Here is a 20,990-nt window from a genome sequence, read left to right as displayed (position 1 = left end):
TTTGTTCCTTCCAGCCAAGGTTAAAGCTAATATCCACCTTCAACTCTCTTGGCCTCTGTTTTCTTTTGGCTGCCTGCTCGCAGGACATACACTCTCTGGGTTAACACAGCCGGCAGTATGGACTGGGGAACTTGGCTCTTTTGATTGTCTAAGAGTGAATCACGCATAATATGACATTGCTCAAGTCCAAACTGCTATTATCAGTACCAAATCTGTTTAAACAACAAAAGCAAGAGAACCTTAAAATTACTTCACCTTTCAGACATGTTTAGAAGATGCAGCTGTTTGCCATTTTTTTAGTTAGCTATGAGGAAATACATAGTTTCATTCTTTCTGGCCAGAGAAATATGTTACCTGCAAGCTCTAGAGTAAAAGAAGAGCCCAGCTTGTCAGCCACCATCTTCCTTTGTCAACCGCAGTTTTAGCATCTTCTCTGGCTTGGAAAAAATTACGTTGATAAGCTCAAGCACAAGTGACAGCTATCGGAAAGCAGGAGAGTTACCGTACTTCCCTCTTCTGTAGCCCAAACTCTTCCAGCCCAGGTTGGCATAGGCTTCTTCATGTGCCTAGCAGTATTCAGCTTTGGGGTGCTCAACTGAGAACCACAAGAACAAGGAAATAATTAAGGAGTTTCCATTATAGCATTCTCCTACATGAGAGGAGGGTAAGCTCTGTAATTTCATGACCCTGGGCCGCCCAGCCTCATGCAGCCTGTGGATCTCAGAACAACATCCCTTCAAATATCCTTGCATGCAGTATCTACAGTTCTTCAGGCTCCACCTGTCCCAGCAGCAAGATTCAACAGAAGCCATGATTCACTGCTGGGTCCTGGCTTTAAAATGTTATTTAGAGCTGCTTTCTATACAGTCAGTAAACTGGTACCCAGGGAATTTCTGCTGCTGGGAACGTGCAGCTCCCTTCCATCACGCTCCCTGAAATGATGAGCCTGCCACAGTAAAGGGCTTTCTGTGAAATCTACAGGGCAGCGAGAGAGACAAGAGAAACAAGCTACGGAGGCTTGTTTCTTCATGCTTTCCTTTGCAGAGGCAAGGCTATACAGAAGGCATGCTCTGACTGGTAATTATATTCTGCCTATCAAGGCAGCGTATCTGCCATATAGCATACTTGCACACTATCTATTATTGAACACTTCTAGAGCAACAAAGCAATCCCACTATGCAATTAAACCAGTTACTATAAAGGCACCCATACAAGCATGATGTTATTTTTTTCCCCAGCATTTTAAAATCTCTTCTCCAGCCTTTCCCTTTCACACCAGCTGCAGTCGAATTACTCACTGGCCTTGATGCTCACAATGTTGGATGTGATAGGAACAGACTAGACATTGTTTTAACACAGGAAGGTTAATTTAAAATAACCTTCCTAAGCTGTTCATACTGCATGACAGCAACATTACAAGGAGAAGACGTGGATTCATAAATAGGATCAGCTTTCGATCCCCAGACCAGTGATAGCAGCACTTGTCATGAACATACTGTGCCTAGTCTCCAGGGGAAGTGCGGCTTCAGCTGCCACTTACACAGCTCCTTCTGTCAGTCACTCCGTGAAGCAATGCCAGTTTTTTCTTCTAAAAAGCCATTCTCTTGACCTCCTAAAGGTAAATGCTACCATGACAAGAGATGAAAGACAGAAAACAATTACCTGCAAGTATGATCCATAGCATGCCTGCTACTGTATTTCAGCACCAGTTGGCTCTGGATATGTCTGTATCACTGAGCAAATAAATCAGCCTTTGGAATTAGGCTGATTGTTATAAAATCATCATTTAAAGGAGCATTAGAAAAATTAAAAAAAAGGACTTACGGTCAAACACATATATTAGAGGCAACCAGAAACCACTGCTTACTGGTTGTATCACTCCCGCGATGAAAATTTTTGAGGTTTTTTTGGTCATCTCAGTCCCTACCCCTACATGACTGACCTTGACTTTGCATCCTCCCCTTTGTTCAAAGTAGGAGTAAAATCTCAGAGTACTCAAGTGGTAAGTCTAGCCAAAAAGTTTTACTGCCTTCAGATGCGGCAAAGGAGTGGGACTCCTGAAGCTGTCATGGACTTTAAGTTCTCTTTAAGCATGATCAAATCTGCCTCTTCATCATGATCAACCTTCTTACAGCTCCACTAAAGACAGCACTGAGGCTTGCGTTGCATGGTGGCCACTCCAAACCATTTTCTTGAATCCTACAATTAGAAGACAGCTGAATGTTCCCTTTTTCAAATGCTATGAAATCATCACTACAGCAAAAAATTGCTTTCGTAGGGCACACCGAGTTAGAAGGCCAGAGATCATTTTGTACTAACCCCCTCTAAAAACCTCGTTGCTTACTCCACAGCCTTCTTTTTACATTAAGATTGTGGGCTTTTCCTTCTTTTTTAAGCAAGTTGTAATCCAGAATTATTGTTTTCAGGAGAATATGGCAGAGGGGACAATGACACACATAACTGTCATGGAGTCATCACTAAAGCCCAAAAGTTTCTTAAGACCTGTCTGTAAGTCTGAGGCCTTTGCTACAGCAAAACGAATTACAGAATATTCCAGGGTAGCAGTTTACACAGGCATAAATCATTCAGAAAGCAATGAAACAAGAGTGATTTATTCATTACCTGACTTAATTTATTACAGTGTAAAAGAACCATATGAAAAATTCTGGAAAGAGCTCTCCACAGATGGGAAAAAGCCAGCACTGAATTGGTGGTGATGATCAATCTGCCTCCCATTTGTAATTCCACTTGAGAAGATGCATATTTTAGCTGTTCTTTGTGGCCACTTCACAAAAAAGTAGCATAACATTACTGAATTCCCCTCCCTCTCAGGGGATAGCAAACGTGTTTCTGAGCATGTAGGAAATGCAGGGTTTAAAAAGGCTATAGATTCTTTTGACGAAAGTTTTATTTTTGCTGCCTGTGCAGATTATTATTTATTGTTAGCCTTTTACACCAGCAGCTTTTCTGGGGGGAAAAAAATGCATCTAGATATCTCGCTGGAGAACAGTGAGCCATGCCACTTTTGTGAGGGTGAAGGACAAGCCTTTTATACGGCCATCAAAAATGCTAACAGGAAAACACTACTGAATTTTGCTTGGGTTTTTTTTTTTGTTCAAATTCCAGAATCAGCAAGTCTTTACGAAGATAAGCAGTTTAGTAAAAAGAAGTAAATAAGTTGGTAATAAAAATATTCCTCTAAAGAATCAGTGGGGGGTTATGGAGTTGGATCCTTGGTAAAACAGAAAATGAAGGAGGAGGGATGAGTAGAAGGGGAGGAAGGATAATTTAACAATAAATAAATAAATAAAGTTCCTGTAGGAAAACAGCATCTGTTGAAACAGAAAAGTCTCTGCCAAACAGCCTAAACCACACTACTTCACGGTATCTATTTTTTCCTCCTGTTAGTCATGGTTTGCAGGAGTTTTATAATCACGGAATGATACAGCTGTAAAAGACCAATGCCCCCCAAACTTTTCAGTTCAGTTTATTAATAGAAACTACAAAAATCAGTATTAATTTTTACCTTATCTACTTTTCAGTAGATCCAAACTAGCACAAAACAAGTCAAAAAGCACACACTCACAATAGAGGATAGGACTAAGCCACATCAAGTAGGTAAGAGACCAAAATTCAGAAATACTGCTAAATCAAAATGGTATTTACATGCAAATGTTTTATCTTGCATGTAAACTATTTGTCTAAGCATGAGTAAAATCAGCCAGGCCTACACAGACATCTCACGTTAACACTCTATTTTCCTTCTCAGGTCTGCACTGAAGCAGCAAATCACAGATACTGCAAATTTGAGGAGTAAAACTGCAAACTGGTGAAGAACAGCACAGCAAGAAATGTATGTACTTTTTAATCCTTTCACAGACATATCTATGCATGGTTTAAAATAAGAGATTCTATTCCACATTCTGCCAGCCTTTCCCCAACTTCTTTGGATTGCACTCTGCAGAAAATTCCCAAGAAGCTTGAGTTATGGCTGTGGAAATGGCATCAGCTTTTCCTAAAAAAACCCTTGGGCCTGGTGACACGACCAACATGGATGTTTATGTCTTATAACCCTCAGTCACAGCTGAGATGTCATAAGTGAATCCAAAGAATTCTATTGTAAGCTTTAAGTTCAAAAAATAAAAAATAAAAATGCTGTTTCAAACAAGAATGTGTATTTACTTGGTTTTCTGCATATTCTAAAAAGACTTGTATCGGGGCGGGGGGGAAGAAACACAGGAAGAAAATATTCGTCTGAACTTGAAAGCTTTGGTGCATCCATGCTTTTTAAAATACTTCTTAGCTTAAAACATTTGTTTTCATGTCACTTTTCCTGTAAATGATAACCCGTATTATACACAAATTTCATTAAAAGGCTTTTAGACCCATAGAGAAGTTTAGCTATAGTCAAAATGAGAGAATAAGAACAGTGCAAACCCCCTCAAATTACAGTATTAAGAGAACATTTACTACCTGGAAATTTTATGTAAATATTTGATCTTTAAAAATCATGTTTCGAAACTGGTTTAATTTCCATGGATTTTACGTATCAGAAGTAATGTCAGTTGATGGAAATTTATTATAGGCATCCTGTAAGTAGGATCTAGTAGTAAGCAGTAAAAAAAATTATTAACATTTAACACCCTCCAGCGAAAGATTTCAAAACATTTTATGAATACCAAAGGATTACGTGTCAACATCACAACAGGTACTAAAAAGACCTTATCACTATTTTCTTGACTGTCCTTCTTCTATGCATGATGCAACAAAGAAAACTATACTCCCTTGCCTAGTTTCAACTCTTGAGTTTTCACAGGCAGTCTGGTATGAACAAGAATCAAAATGAATCAGAAGCTATGCGAGAATTCAAACCAAGCATTAAAAAAAAATGGTGCTGACAAAATAATCCAGCTCATTCACATCCTCTCCTCCACATGCTCTGCTACTTCTATTTCTGCTTCCAAAGGAAACTAGGAAGGAGCACAGAAAAGGCTACACAGCATTCTGAACCAAACTAAAGTTAGAAAGGAGAAACCCTAATAGAAGGAGCAAAACCTCAAGACACCTTGCCCAAAGAATTTAGGCTGATATGATCAGGGCCAGGAGAAAAGTCACCTGAATTCCCAGTTTGAGTTCTGCCGCCAAGTCACACTGTGCAAGGTTTTAAGCAGATCTGCAAGCTTCTATTCTTCAGGTTGTCTCATCTGTAAATGGTACTTGTCTGGCACTAGGTTTATAAATGAAAAAAGTTTCAGACAGATATATTTGAGGAACACCTCTCTAATCAAGAGTGCCGTTTTACTCCCAGAATTGCTGAGTACAGTGTATTTACCTCCTGTGTAGAGTTTTTCATTTATACTGGGGACCTTTATTCCCCTCACCCAGTCTGTGGAAACAAAGAACAAAAGCAAGCACTTAGCAAAAGCTGAGGTTCTTTCATCCTCGTGGGTCTCTAGTAGTTCCACTAACAGGTGACTCCTTGCACCCACAAAAACATAATTTTTCTCAGACATGGCAATATGCCAGGCCTAGCTGTACATCAAACTCATTAGTTTAAGGTTCCTTTTTAATCTGGCTGTCTGAAAGATCAACTGAAGATTCCTCAGGTAGCATTAAAGAATTTTCCTGCCCACAGCTTTTCATGAGAGGAATCTTGTTGCTTATTTGTCATCTGTTGTAATGCCTGACTTGACCCACCTCTCCCCTCTTACGCTATCGGAAGGACTACTCAAGCAGATTGCAAGGTACTTGAACTGTGCTGCTCACAACCTTCCTATAGACTGTTTATGGCTTTCTCCATATATTTATAACCGAACACCACGCACAGAAAAGTAGAGGGTTTTACCATGCACCGTGAGAAATGTAAAGGACATTTATAATTGTGATTGCTTAACCAACCCCGAATTGTTAAAGAAGAGTTTCAACTCAAAACAATGGCCATTTGGAGTCCAAGAATTTTGCCAGGACCCCTCTGCTATCAGAGTGCGTATTCAATCTAATAAAGCATTCCAAAATCGCTTACAGCCAAAGCTACTCTTCCATGTTTTAAATGGTCTTTTATCAGAAGTACAGCATACAGTTCAAACGTTGCACATTTCTCACTTCTTGTTAGCACGGCAGCTGACATTATGAAGGAGTGACACGCTCTATTTCCCACAGAATAAGCTTCCAAATATTAGTCTCTCAAACAAGAAGAGTTAGTTCCTAAGGTTAGTAGGGAGTCAAGAGATTGTATTCAGACCTAATTTGGGAACTACATGTTTTGGTACAGAAATATTGTGCTTCTCTGGTGTCTCTGTCCTCGTCAATTGTAATATTGAGGCTGCAGCTGAAGTCCTAAACGAACATCGAAAGAGGGGTAGGAAAGAAGATACAGCACAGATTCCAGTTCTACTTTGATTTCTCTTTTGGACTCCTGCTTTAAAATGCAAGTGAAGTTTGTTGAAAGAAAGAAAGAAAGAAAGAAAAATGGGGGGGGGAAGGTGAATGACCTAAGATTACTAGTGCTTGAGAAAATGAGATTTTTAAAGCAAGAAGGTAAAAGAAGTGTGGCCAGAGGCAAGAGAAAGGGGTGTGCTGGCCACTGTTTGGTCTTTGTTCTTCTCTGGGGAAATCTAGCTCCTATTTTTGTTTTTTCTTTCTACAAAGTGGAATCATTTGGTTTATCATATGGCTTGCCCAGTGAATAGTTATAATTCTCTAATAAATGCTACCACACAGAAGCTGTTGGTTTTATACCTTATCAGTTGTAAGGAGCCTTGATTCTACTAAAGCCAGTAGAGCCAAATCACATCAACTGAGTGCGTAGTTTTTAGAAAAAGTGTACTGAACATTTACACATATAAAATATTTTAAAAGCTGTGTATGCTTATTTTAAGTATGTATTATATGTAGCAATAAAGCTGGTAATGGAAAATGAAATTATATAACGGCTAGCTCTCAATTAAATCTTTCCATGGCTTGCTCCATCAGCAAGTTATTTATCCTGCTTTGCAAAGATTTTCCAAAATTACGTCATATTGTTATGTACGTGTAACAAAGCTGGGGAAAAACAGCTACATCAAGTTACTTTTTGAATAATCCAGAGAAAATGGTTAGAGATTCATGGCACATAAGCAATTAGATTCTCTTCCCACTAGTAGATGTTACTAAAGAAAACAGGTCTCAAATATCGCTGCTAGCACTTCTTGCAGGTTAGTTTGATTTTCTTCTGGTAGTTAGTGGAGTTTTTGCTCTTTACAAATAATAGTGTTGCAACATCCTGAATTAATTATCATCTTTGAGATGCAATCTGAAAATACACCATAAAAAAATATGAATGCTATTGTTAAATCTTTTAAAAATCTATGTTAATGCTCTTCCTGCTTACTCAAGTATAGATTACAGTTAACAATTATGCAGTCATAACAATGACCAACCTGTCCATCTCTACCTCATCTATTCAAGCACCTTTGTGACTGCAGGCCAAACATCCCTAACTCTATCTTGCATTCAGCTAGCAGGGTAGCTGTATTAGCCAAGATCTCATCACAAACATTTATGTCTTGACTGTTTTTTGCAGGCTGCAGTAAATACCATGCCTTCCATGGCTATACCAGCTGGCAGTGCCCAAGCTACGCGAGTATGTTTGTACAAGCTCTAATAGGGCTGCTGTGCAGACGCCCCTTGCAAAACAACAGCAATTTATGGAACAACCTTCTAAGGAAGGCAAATATTTCATTTGCTTGAATAATTCATAAACACAGTCTTAAAAGGACATCTTTCCATAATGAAAGCAAACAAGCTGGAAAAGAAAAGGCTGCTATTTAAAATAAAAGTTAAGCATTCAAAATCATTCTACTTGTGAAACAAGTAACAGTTTTCTTTCCCATGAGAAGCAAAACTGATACGAGTAAATTCTGCCTGCTGCATTAATTGACACACACAGAATATTTATTCAGAAAGATCAAGTAGGTGCTGAAGGAGTACAAGGCAATCACAAATTAAAGAAACGGTTATATTCTGGAAAGAAAAGGACAACCCATTTGCATGGTTATCTGAAACAGAACTCTTTGCAATTAGCAAAAACAAGAGGTAGCAGAAAGTCAGTTGGCACAAGATTTAAGGACTTATTTCCCATTCATTTAACTAAACATCAGAAACTCTTCAAGGACACCTATCTATTCAGTCTCAACGTTCTAGAATTCTTGTCCTTTCCTTTTACAAATCTAAGCAGCCAAATGAGAAGATAATTCATGCATCATGTTTCCCTTCTACTCAAGGTTTCCATTTTTCTTAACTAAAACTTACGCCCTGTGAGGACTTTTTTTCCTGTTAGTCTTGGTCTAATTCATTTTGGAGCCTTCTGCATCCTAGACACCTGCAATCAGCAAGACATTTTGTGTATTTTTCCAAGTGTTTCCCTTCACTGAATTCAAGACAACAGGCTGAACGGGTAGAAATTTCTGCAAGGGTCTGTAAACACACACAGGATTGGCAGAGGTAGCTGTGTGCCTAGTTCAGAGATGGCAGCTCCCAGCTTCAGATAATCATATGAACTTTTTAATAAGATGGGTTCTAAGGAGGGGAAAAAAGACAAATCTTGCTTGGTTTGCTGTGCTTAGTCTTCCACGTGTGCTATTTTTGCCCCCTGATTTAAAGACGACACATTACTGATTTAGATGACTGCTTACATGAGGAACAGAGTAAAACAAATAGTTTAGAAACTCCTAGTAGGCTTACATCTATTTGCATATAGGTAACTATGGAAAGTACTGGTAAGTAACAGATACCTTACAGAAATTAAAATAAATTTAAAAAAACAGAGTCAAAAACATGAAGGAGCTAAATTCACTGCATAGTTTATTTGCAACAAACTAGCTAACCAGCTCTAACTGTAATTACATCTGATAAATCAGAAAGAAAAATTAAATTAGGAATTCCTAATCCTGTAACAGAAAGTTCAATAGGGCAGTAAGTTTTAAAAATTGAGACCAATTGCAAAGAATATGCCTGTATTTTATTTAAATAAATAAACTATTTTCTCTGTATAAAAGTTGGAAAGGCTTAAGTTTATTAAAACATAAGCCACAGACATTATAGCATGTAAGAAAAGTGGTGTCAAAGAACAAAGTCCAGACGAAATTTTCAATCTGCTGCATAGAAAATAATCCACCTGCACTTAGCTGGGTCAGGAGAGAAAGGAAGCAGACACAGCTACTTATTTCTACTGAGAGTTCTTTGCTTTTCAGCATGCTCCACAATTTTTTCTTCTACATAAAGTCCCTTTCGCTTTCTTACTGCATTCATGTACTTGCGGGCCTGGTTCTCTGAGTCTGCCTTTTCCCCGAAGTGCAAATATTCTTCCTCAGTGGTTGGTACCCAGAATGGGTCACTTGAAATGATCTATAAAAAGAGAAAAAAAAAAAAAAAAAAAAAAGGTAAAGTAGTACAAAGGTTTATTATTACATTTCAGGTAATCAATCTCTGAAGTAGAGCAATATGAAAGTAGAACAGGTAAGAGTTTTCTGGAAAGCTTGTAATTAGCTATTTAAGCAGAAGAGTTAAGATACACTATGTGGCATTTGCCATAAGAAGTCCACAATAGCTTTTCAAATTCAGTTGCGTTTATCTGCATACAAATTTTTTTTAAAAGCAAATTCAATTGCCAGTCAGCAAACAATACCAAATAGCGTTCAGAAAATTCTCAGTTTTCAAGAAGGAATTTCATATCTAGAATATTGTCTCACTACAATTTTATCAGAATTTATAAGAACTGAAGGTTTCTGCTCATTTCTGTGCCCTATGTTATTCAGTCCCTATGAGTTGGACAGATGGTTTAAAAATCATTGTTTCTGGTGCTAACGTATTTAGTTGAGCTGTTCTTGCAAGCTTAATATCTCAGGGGCCCTCCTCTAGAAGAGATTTCATGTCTAACATGATCAGAGAATAACTGGACATGTCTTTATCCCCAGTTCATCCTATATACCCCACACTTCTCAGACTACCACAGAGAGTATGCCACAGATGTAGTTATCTTGCAAAGTCTTTAAAACCTTTCCTCATTTCATCCTGCACAGCAAAGCTACAACATTTTTAATTCCCCAAGAAAGTCTAAAGAGATATTTACCCTCTACCTTTAGACTATGTAGATTTCACACAAATTCTAGGCTTAATGCTTAACTAGCTAGCCAAAGATAACAATTTATTCTGTTACTGTTAGTGACTCTTGTATTACTTCAAGAAGCTTTAGGTTTCCAAGTAAACATTTGAAGACCTAAAGAAAAAGGAGACCCCCTTTCAATCCTAAACTCCTAAGAATCCACCTCAGTTCTACTCATATGTTAAACTGTTGCAGGCACCAGAAATTACTCCTAAGTCATTAAGAGTGATCGTCAAATCTTAAGCTTATATAACGCGTATGTGTAATCAAATCTGGGAAATGCTCCCTAGTGAACTGATGTCTGGGTGATCCACCAAAATTGTATAGGGTTATAGTCCTGAGATTTAACTTTCCTTCCCATTAGTGGACAATTAACCATAAAACAGAGTAAAGAAATACTGTAGTTGATGAGCATTAAGGAACTTAGTGAAAAATAACAAGATCACCTTCCAAGAATGCTAAACGTGAACATTAGGAAGGGATAAAATTGACCACATTATGTTACTCGGGTTCTGTTGCAAATTTCAAAATACTTATTTCACTTTTAAATGATTGTAGATTTCCTCACAAGATGCAGTTACAAGTAATATATTTTTACTAAAAAACCCACAGGTAATATTGTGTCAATTTCTTAAACAAAATCCTCATGGAAAAAATGAGTGCAGGCAAGTATTAGTTACTGTAAGAATCGTGATGGTTACGACAATAATTGAAGACATCACACCATAATAATTTCTGAAATATATAATATTAGCACTAACATTAATAACTGGCAAGGAGAGAACAAACTTCCCTGAACTACCAATTTTAGCTTAGCATTATAAACCTTTTCTAGTGTTATAAACTTTTCCTTCTGAAAAATACTTTTAATTGCCATACGATACTTCAAACCAAGCAAAATTTCTTAAAGCTTATTTAAGTTACAGACACTAGCAAGAAGAGGAATTTCAAAATGATGACTTAAGTTGGATAATTTTCCCCAGAAACATCAACAATTGTAAAGTCCTAATTTAATACCTCATATTAAATAACACCTAACACCATCAAACAAATTACACTTTATGGGGAGTTAGGAAAATTACTATAGCAGAAGATGGCTATTTTGTATTAGGTAACATTGTAGGTTCAATCCCGCAAAATATTATGTTAAGCCCCTAAACCAACAAAAATAGTTCTACTTTGTTACAGTTAAGTATATACATAGTCCTGGTAAATTAAGTGGTTTATTACTCATGTGCTGAAGGTGACATCCAATCTCAATTATTTAGGTGGGAAATGACTATGCATAGGGTTGTCTGGCTGAAAACCAAAAGCAAGGAGAGCTCAGAAATAAACAGTATGAAACTTAGCTTTCCACATGTTTCTACATTTATTTTTAACATAAAAGTAAGGACTGTCTAACCGCAGAAGAATCTGAGTCATACCTCTTCTGATGTCTCGTACAGGGCCTTAGAACCAATGCCTAGAAACTTAAAGGTGATTCCTTGACAGCTTATCTCAATAAAAAAAGAATGAATGGTTCCCCACTCTTGGAGAGCTTGAAAGTTTTACCATTATTTTATGCACTAGAAATAAAGAAAAGGGGCAGTGAAGACTACTGGGTTTTTTCCAACCTGGGGACAAAATTTGCATGTTGACTTGATGAAGTTGTAGTGATGTTCATACTGAACATGTTAATGATGGAAAACCACCATGGACTTCCCCACTCGTGATCTGGCTAAAGAGCTGAACAAACAAAAATTTCAAAGTCCAAGAACACGTGAATAAGAAAAGGTGATTCGTGCTCAATGGATTTGCTCCAGACTGTACTGCTGAGGGAGATTATACAGCTACAAACTATGATAACTTAAAAGGCTGCTACTATCCCCTTTGATGAAGTTTTTTTTTACATTAGCAAGAAATCTAACACCCAGAAGTTATGCCCAGAGAGAAACAGTGAAACAGTGGTTCTTGAAGAATGAATACAACAGAGGAGTCCAAAAGTATACAAAATTGAACTTACAGATCTAATCTACATGTAAATATTTAGATACTGTAGTGATGGATGCTTAAGAAAATCCCCAGGTTTGACAGACTGGCTCTTTCAACAATTTATGAGAGAGTTGTTTTGCTAATGTTAACTGAAGTTTTGCACTGGATACTTTTTCCACTGATAATAATTCTTTACGCTTCAACAGGTATCTTTAGCTCTCAGGAAAGCCGACATAACAGGAGGCTCCAATGTATGTACTCTTTAGTATTTATAGTAGCCAGCAAGTTAGTAGCCAGCAAGGGTAAACCTGCAAACTTGCTGCAGCTCAGGGCTACAGAATCCTGAGTGAAGCCTGTACTGCCACATGATGCAGAGCAGCACTGTAAAGCGACATAAATTAGGTTTCAAAAGCCACCTCAGTACCCACAGGGGCTAGCTTTGCTTCTCAACCTGTCTAAATAATTCAGACACTACGTACTGCTTCTAGAGCAAGTTATGGTGGCATTTGAAAATTTCTGTTAGAGGATCGTACCTACCTAAATGGTGCAGACACACTGCAAAAGATGAGGTCAATTAGAACACACTATTTGTATTACCACACCATGGTAAGTAGTGAGAAAGAGCAAGCCAGATCTATTGAGTCAGCTGGAACTTGGGGCATCAGCTGCGCATCTGCTCTAGGAAGTCAGCAAACAGTCACATTAATGTAACCCTAATATAACTACAGAGAGGTGTTACTGAGACAGAAATACAAAAAAAGTAAGAAGTTTTCTTTTTTAAAAGTTCTGATTCTGTAAGTGAAGGTGAGGGCACAGACTAGACTGTCCCTCTTCTATCCACATCATATTAATGAATCAAAGCAAATGCATGTAGCAGGTGGCATCCATCATTCCCCATACCCTGTGAATACAGTGCAAGCAAGCAAAAGGAAAAAAACCTTTCCGTATAATGGTCCAAAAGCATTGTCATCAATTTGCTTACAATAGTAGCTGTCAGAATGGTGGGTCTGGGTTTCCTGGAATCGGAGCTGAGAAGCTTTTTAGACCCTGAGCTATTGTTTGCATTCATGGGAACTGCATAGGGATGACTCCGGAATCTGTAACAGAAATTGAGTTTTTGTCTGGATCAAGTCCTAAATGATTAATTAGATTCTAAATGGACCAATCCTTCTGGAATATGATGTAGCCATTTAACAGAGGGTATTTAGTGTGGATCCTAGAAGATCCACAGGATCAAAGCAGAAAAGACACCCACAAACGTTATTTATTCCATGCTGCATGTCACTTTTAATTTAAAATTATTCAGATGTTTCCACATACTAATTTTTCAGTGCAAAACTAAAACATATAGCCTAAGATTCATTTTAAAAACAGAAATATGATAGCATCTTAACAGTGCTTTTTCAAAAAGTTACACTCCTAAACAAAAACTTTAAGCAAAACAGAACTGGAAATTCAAAATATCATGCCTTTCACAGCTGAAAATCTTTAAGTGACTCAAGCAATTCAGTTACCCTTCTAGCAAAGGTCTTTAGTCTGCCTTTCCCTCATTCTGCCCGTGTGCCATGTGTGTCTGGGAACCACTGAGCAGGGGTGACAAGAAAATTATCACAGCCAAACTGTTTATACCCCAAGTTTAGCAGACAAAAGATGTCAAGAGGAACCAATATTAGGAGCAAGACACTGTGAGGCCAATTACGTGATGGTACTGTTAGCATTATGGTAAAGTGTATTTTAAAATACCACCATACTACTGTGTGTGATCTGACATCTAGAAAATTCAGTGTATCTTTTCTTCATGAACATTTCCTAGGACTTCATTTTTCTTTATAACAGCATAAACTAGCCACTGGCCTATGCTTATTTATTATTCAACACCAGAATAATCTGATGGGGCAACAGCAGCATTAACTGCAAACAGACCAGAATGAACACGATTACTCCTCCAAAGTGTGCACAACAAGCAGGAAGACAGCTACTGCTTCCTAGTTAACACAGCCGAATATTTCTACACTACATCCACAAGCCTCTTCTGAAAACAATTTCTTCTAAAAAGTGAATTGTAAATCAAGATTTGCGTAGTGGATCTCTGGACTAGCATTTACTCTGTTAGAGAACAAGCATCTTCTCTAAACGCAGCCATATAAAATGCAATACAGTAAAATGAATTAGTGCACAGCAGCTGATACAGTTCTTAAATCTGTTATAGCAAATGCAATTCTTAAGTGATGGAAATGTTCCTTAATAGTATTGTTTAACAGTATCTTCATTGACCTACTTTATAAAAGTCTTGGGTGATATAATTTGTTTAAAGTATGACTATAAGCAAATTACTAGAATCCCATTATACTTAAAAAAAAAAAAAAGAGAAAAAAACCAGTCAAATACATGCTGAAGACTGTGTTCCATAGCTCACTGCAGAACTATGAGCCCACTCTAGGTATAAATAAAACAGTGTTTATAATGAAGTCAGCTGGGATTAGGTATTTCAAAAGAAGTGAATAGATTATTTCAAATACTGTAAGTGCAAGAGTATTCTTGAGAAAAAGAAATCATTCTAAAGCAAGATGTTTCATTAAATATCACAACTATTCAAACCAACACACCCAAACAATGAAGTCTCGTAAGACTTGTTTAGTAACAGCGTGCAGAGTAGCATAGGCAAAACAGCTGTCATTTTCTTTTAGCCTAACAACCTACACATTAATTATTCAAACAATAAATGCCTGTATCTTTATCAGAGACATAATCTGAATACCTGTGATAATTAATCCATAAAAATACAAATACTATGAGTGTACTATGTTAATACTGAAAGACAGTGTACATTAAATTCTCCAAATGATTATGTAAGCTAATCAAACTTTTCAATAAGATTTGAGTTAGAACAGATCACTTCTAATTCAAGAGGACTTGCAATTTTAAGCCTTAATTTGAGGATGATTTATTATTTGCATTTCAGTGGCACCCAGATGGCTCCAATAGTGATCTGGGTCCCATTGTCTAGCGTATTTCACAAAACGATGGTATGAAACAGTCTCTGCCTAAGGCAGCCTAATTATGCAAAACAAGGTTGAGAGAAGCATCAAAAGCAAACAGAAAGGATCTGCCTAGTTCACCCAAAAGGTCAGGCAGATCTGGGAACACAGCCATGTTCCTAGTAGCATTTCCCCTACTGGTCCTTACTGCCTGATGAGGACAGAACATTTCTTTTGAACCAAATATCATCAGTGTGGAAAATGCTTTAGTTGGACCATGAATAGAAAGAGCAGTCTTGCACTGTCCAATGAAGATTTTAAGACCAGCAAGCAACATTACGGCCTTTGTGAACTGCTTAATAAGAAATCCCAAGAACCACTAAATTCAATGTGATTGGGCACTACCGCAAGCAGCCCTTAGCATGCCAGGAAAAACATTATGCCAGAAGCTTTTTTCCAAAAAAACTTTTGAAAGAACTATTATGCACAATTTCAAAGATGATACAGGCTTCAGTGTATCAGAATCCCTTCTACCTTAGAAAAATTGATGCTAGAAAGACAATTCAAGAACATTCACAGTTCAAATGGTGTCCATCACTTAGTAATGACATAGACTATGCAACGAGAAGGGTACAGCTGATATGCGTGTCTTAGATGTCTGAAGCAGCCCTGTCAAACGGAAATTACCTCTACCTTTCAGGTAAAATGACAGAACTTTGCAGAGGTTTATGTGAGATGTGACCCCGAAAAACTTACCTGCTGGGTTTTTGGTAATATGCTGGGTAATGCTGTAAAAGTGCTTCTGCACTGAGCATAACCAAACAGTGCAAGGCCATTTGGATACTGGCAGTGTGCTTCCAGAACAGAGACCACCAGGCAGGGTACCCCGCAAGACTGAGGTCAGGTGGACTGGGGTGGGCTCTAAACAGTGCCTCGTACATTTTTGGGATGTGGAGCAGGGAGGAGATGACAATCTCAAAAGTAGATAGAGGCTGATTTCTTGACTACACCCCTCCTGTGACCTCAGATCCAGAAAGACCTATTACCTCAGTAAGGAAGGCCTTCCTTGAGTATGACACACAATGTAATGCAGAGGTACACGAGCGACTGGCTAATTCCTGTATTTAACCCAAGCAGCTACGGAGTGAGGAAAGCAGTGCTGGCAGTGTGGCAGTGCACTACCGCTTAACACATACCATGCTAGTGCCTGTATGCACAGGCAGTTTTCCAGTAAGTCATTCCTTACTTCCATGTGAAAGAACATATAGATCCTAGAGCGGTGTTGCAAGATGACATCTGGCAACTTCAAAAGCAATCTCCACATCAACAGCTGCTTTCCATCAACCCCAGGTAAAACGCCGTGATGCTAGCATATGACTACGAGCTGCCATAACCTGTAATGTAGAGCAGTCTGAATACCATTTGTGAAGTGATTTCTGTACTACAGTGTTGAAATATTTTTGCTTGGCAATATACAATTGAAGAATAGGTAAAAACTTATTACCAATTTTGCCATTCTGCCTTCAAAGCAGCCAGAATCTCTGCCTGCCCTTGAAAGAAACCACAACTTAAAATCTCAATAAAAGATTCTACAAGTTTGTGTCTGGTTGTTGTTTAACCAACTGTGGGGTCTTACTGGTTTTATTCAGTGAAAAACCCTTTTGTAACAGGTATCTTATTCCTCTGTAAGCCTTTACAGGCCCCAAATGCTTCCCATTCAGAAAGGAAGAGAATATTCTCTCTGCAGATTCAGCTTCTCCATTTTGCTGCACCTATTCCATCATAGTGGAAAGCAGATATCACCTCCTTTCCTGCCTAGGAGAACTGAGCGACTGTGGGAAGTGCTGAGCACCTGAAACACTTGCACGAAACATCATGCTGGGGATGAGGATTAAGTGGCAGAGGGTGGGAGGAGAAGTATCTACAATATGTTAAAGAATTTTACAGAAGCACCTACACATAAATGTTCTCAAAATAAAAACAAGTCACAGTTATTTTGTTAAAACACAAACTTTCACATTGTACCAAATACTTTGTGTACCAGCTTGTTTATTTTATAAATAGCTAATCTCTGTATGACATCCTGAAAGAAAAAAACCCAACAACTAATTTTCACCCTCCCTTTTTACTGACTGTACCTTGTAGTCAAATCTTGGCTTCACAGAACGCTGCTGCTTTGCATCACTATAGATCAATTTATGTATCAAAAAAATAAATACAATATACCTTCTTCTCAAGATTATTATATATACTTTTATACAGGCATTTAAAAGACAGCGTGAAAACAGATTGCTTTCTTCATAACTAACTAGAAAAAAATCTCCCAATTTTATTTCTGTATTCTTTAGAAGTATTTTCTCTCAACAGCTCTTGATTGTAAATTACAAGGGTTTGCAAAAATACAATTTAACAAAAAAAAAAAAAAAAGAAAAAAGAGCGCAAAGTGAGAGAGATGCAAGTTATAAACCCAACAGAAAAGTTCACTTATTTCGTATCCATAGCCATCTTGCAAAAGCTTCAAAAATCCAAAACAGTATCAGGTTCATAACTTTTCATTTTCTTTTAGAGACAGGAGGTTTAAGGGGATACAGAGTAACATGCAATCAAACTTTAGACGTTTAACCTACAGAGAGGTATTAGGAGTGTAGATTCCCTACAAAGTAAAACGAGCATCCAAAAGTACTTCATAATTCAGAGATCCCATTCACAATATATAAAGGGGACAGCCGAGGCCTTAAAATGCCTGAAGTCAGATATGAGAACTCATCTTCCAATAAATATTGTTATATTCATATATATATGAATTTATATATATATTCATATAATAATGAACATTTACACATTTAGTTATAAAATATACTCATACAAGTTTATTTTGGCTCAAGAGCATCATCCTTGTTTGTGTCTCAATCAGTGACAGCTGAGCTTTAGCCTTGACTTCAGTCAGTAGCTACAAACAGGAATTCAGGAATTTGAAAGAAAAAAGGAGACGTGTGGGCTCTGCTGTTGCATTTTTTCCTATTGCTTAAGAAACACGTATCGAGAGGGAAAATTAAAGCTACACCACTACCACTTTTATTTACTATTTTAATTAGCTTCAGACATCCTGGCCAATACAATGAGCTTTTGACATTTGAAAGGCTCCAGGTCCCTCCTAGAATTCACTTACATGCCTAAACCGGCACCGGCACAACGATGTATGTAAAGTTACAGTTCAAACCTAGTACAGATTCGCAGATTCTCAGAATCTCTCTCAGTACCTTAGTCTGCTTCCTGTTTAATGCAGGCCTAACAATCTCATCCAGCAACTTCTATATTAAGCCCTCATCTTCTGAGTTGTAAAATGACTTACGGTTTGGAAGGAATGAATTAAAGTTCAGAATATAAAACTTCCAGACTCAGAATACCTCATATTCTTACCACTTATTACATGCAGTCCTTCTCTTACCTTTCCCCAGAGCCCTAAAGCACATTCTAGACACTATTCTACTTAGAAGGGATACTGAAAAAGATACTGAAAAGATGTTCAGATTAAACATGTGTTTACAGTTTGCCCATGCCCCCCCAAGAATAAAAGTGTGTCTAATAGCCAATCATTATGCAATTTAAAAAATGCGAGTTAACAGGAATACTATACATTTCACAACTTTACAACTAGTAGATGTCTTTGACAATTTCCGCACTTGCTGAGAATTCAATCAGCATCTGAATAGAGCCACATTCATTATTTTTTACTATAACACAGATTTCCCAAATGGGATTAGAGCTCCATTATTCTAAGCATTGTGCAACCACAAATATCTTCTTGTTCAAAGAACCTTACGATTAAGATAAAATGACATGACTGAGTGAAAGATGTAACGGCAAAGAATCAAGAGAGAACAAAGGAAACAGGCTCAGGCAAAAACATACACTAATTGAAGGTGTATTATTAATCCAAGGATTAAAAAAATACAAGGAGTTCATAATTATCCCAAAGTTATATATTTTAAACTAAGAATTCAGAAGAAAGTTTATATTGAAATCTAAGAAAATACGGCCAAGTAAACCCAATACACTTAACATTTGCCTAGGGATAAAGAAAAATACTTGACTAACTTTTAAAATTTATTTGCTTAAACTGGGACCAAACTGAAAGCTCCCACTAATGGTTATTTGGCGCCATCCTCTACGGGCAGGAATAAATTGTATAAGCATGACAGAAGAAATTAATAAAAAAGGAGTATCTGACAAGATAGACCTCGATACGTGTATTGCTCCATCCCCTGGGGCTGGAGCAATCTGAACTATACAAAATACATTCATTAACTGAAGAAAAAAAAATGGTAATTTCATTTCCACAGAGACCAAAATGGCTCCATTTAAACATCGGCTCTATCACTGACCTTCCTGTGTTTATAGTCTACAGATCGTATTAATGAAATATAAGAATAATAAAAAAAATTAATTCAAACCTCATTTCTTTAAACATACTTTATACATGTGATTTCCATGAGATTAAGTGTTTAAAAGTTTAAAAATACCAAAAAGTGTCTATTTCACTATCTGTAAAATGGGGATAACAACACGTTAGAAGGAATCTGTGTAGAAAAATACATGTCCCAGGTACTCAGCTAATGAGCCAAGCACACTGAGAAAACACCACTAGCACAGAATTAATTCAGAATGCCATGGAGGGGTTTGGATAGTATGCAATGAAAGTAGCAACCATACACTCGGTACCATAGGAAAGGCAAAACAAAACCAAGTAGCTACCACGCTCCCTTTCCATTTTTAGCACTAAGGAAAAAATAGGGTAAGATTACGTAGACAGAGTTCACATCATATTATCTTACACAATGATACAGTAAATAATTGGGATGCAAATAAAATGCTGGTGTTTATCATGTATATACATACACCGTCATAATTCATCAGTAATGTAGCACTATCAAAGTCACGCCTAATACCTGATGAAACCTGATAGGGTTTTTTATTTATTTGGGGGTTTTGTTTTAGTTTGAGCAGAAAACAGAAAGAAAAAGAAACAGAGAAAAGCTCTACAAATAACTCATATGATCTGAGACACAAAACCATTTTTTCTGGCTTCTCTGTCATACCACCACTAGAGATTCTGAAAATTGTATTTATTTAGCAATTCTGCTGATGATGTGAGAGTAGAATGCACTCCCTCTGCCATTGCTGCACAGAGCCAACATTGCTAGTAGCTTAGTAAAAGGCTTATTTTGTCACAAAAATATGTGAGCGTGACTTTCAATGTGATAAAAAACCCAGCCCTCCCCACCAACAGATTTGCCAGGTGGAAAGGTGACTGGCTTACACAATCATTTTTCCTACTACCACTACATTTTAACATACTAGCTGCAATTATAATCTCTCCTGAGGGTCAATTTTAGAAAATGTTGCCAGTTGTTCAAATCTCCGTCTCCTATGCATATCTATAATTATGTGTGAACATTTTCTTATGTGAAATTCGTAACATCTGACAGTGACCATATACGCCAAGGTTTGGGGATAGAAGGGAAGGTCAGAGAGACAAGGGGTTTATGTTTTTGCTTAGTATTGGAGCACAGTAGCTACAAATCCTAAAGAAACTGGCACAAAACAATGGTTAGCAGGAATTAACGTCCTTCTGACTAATATTCTTTTAGGGCACTGATATCAGAGGCCATTCAGACAAAAGACCAGTTAAGCCACAAAACCTCACCAGCTGCACTTCAGATGAGAACATCCAAAACTGACAAAACTACTGTATGCAATACTGCCAACACTCATTGGTTTGAGGTACCTAATCTGTTACTGGCTTACACCTAGATCCCTATATCAAAAAGTTGTTGCTTTATCTATTTTTTTTTGTGCATACACCATCTATCGGAGGTTGCCTTTTTTTTTTTTCCTTT

The 20,990-nt window shown here is 37.5% G+C and overlaps 1 protein-coding gene across 4 annotated transcripts in view; it reads right to left on the bottom strand.

Moving 5' to 3' along the window:
• The window catches only part of EFL1 (elongation factor like GTPase 1), a 103,236-nt gene that overhangs the window by 10,063 nt on the left and 72,183 nt on the right, over nt 1-20,990 (bottom strand). For 2 of the 4 annotated variants that reach the window (XM_076347891.1, XM_076347892.1), the window contains exon 20: nt 8,825-9,384. The exons of 1 other annotated variant lie outside the window; for it this stretch is intronic. In XM_076347891.1, the coding sequence (XP_076204006.1) occupies nt 9,196-9,384 (189 nt within the window). In that variant the 3' untranslated portion in view covers nt 8,825-9,195. Of the gene's footprint in view, nt 1-8,824; nt 9,385-13,144; nt 13,210-20,990 lie in introns of those variants that run through there. One more of the 4 variants, XM_076347894.1, reaches the window with a different exon arrangement.

Source organism: Aptenodytes patagonicus, chromosome 10 (genome assembly GCF_965638725.1).
Source record: "Aptenodytes patagonicus chromosome 10, bAptPat1.pri.cur, whole genome shotgun sequence".
Classification (NCBI taxonomy): domain Eukaryota; kingdom Metazoa; phylum Chordata; class Aves; order Sphenisciformes; family Spheniscidae; genus Aptenodytes; species Aptenodytes patagonicus.
The sequence above is the reverse complement of the archived record's forward strand: the minus strand, read 5'-3'. Positions and strand labels throughout refer to the sequence as shown.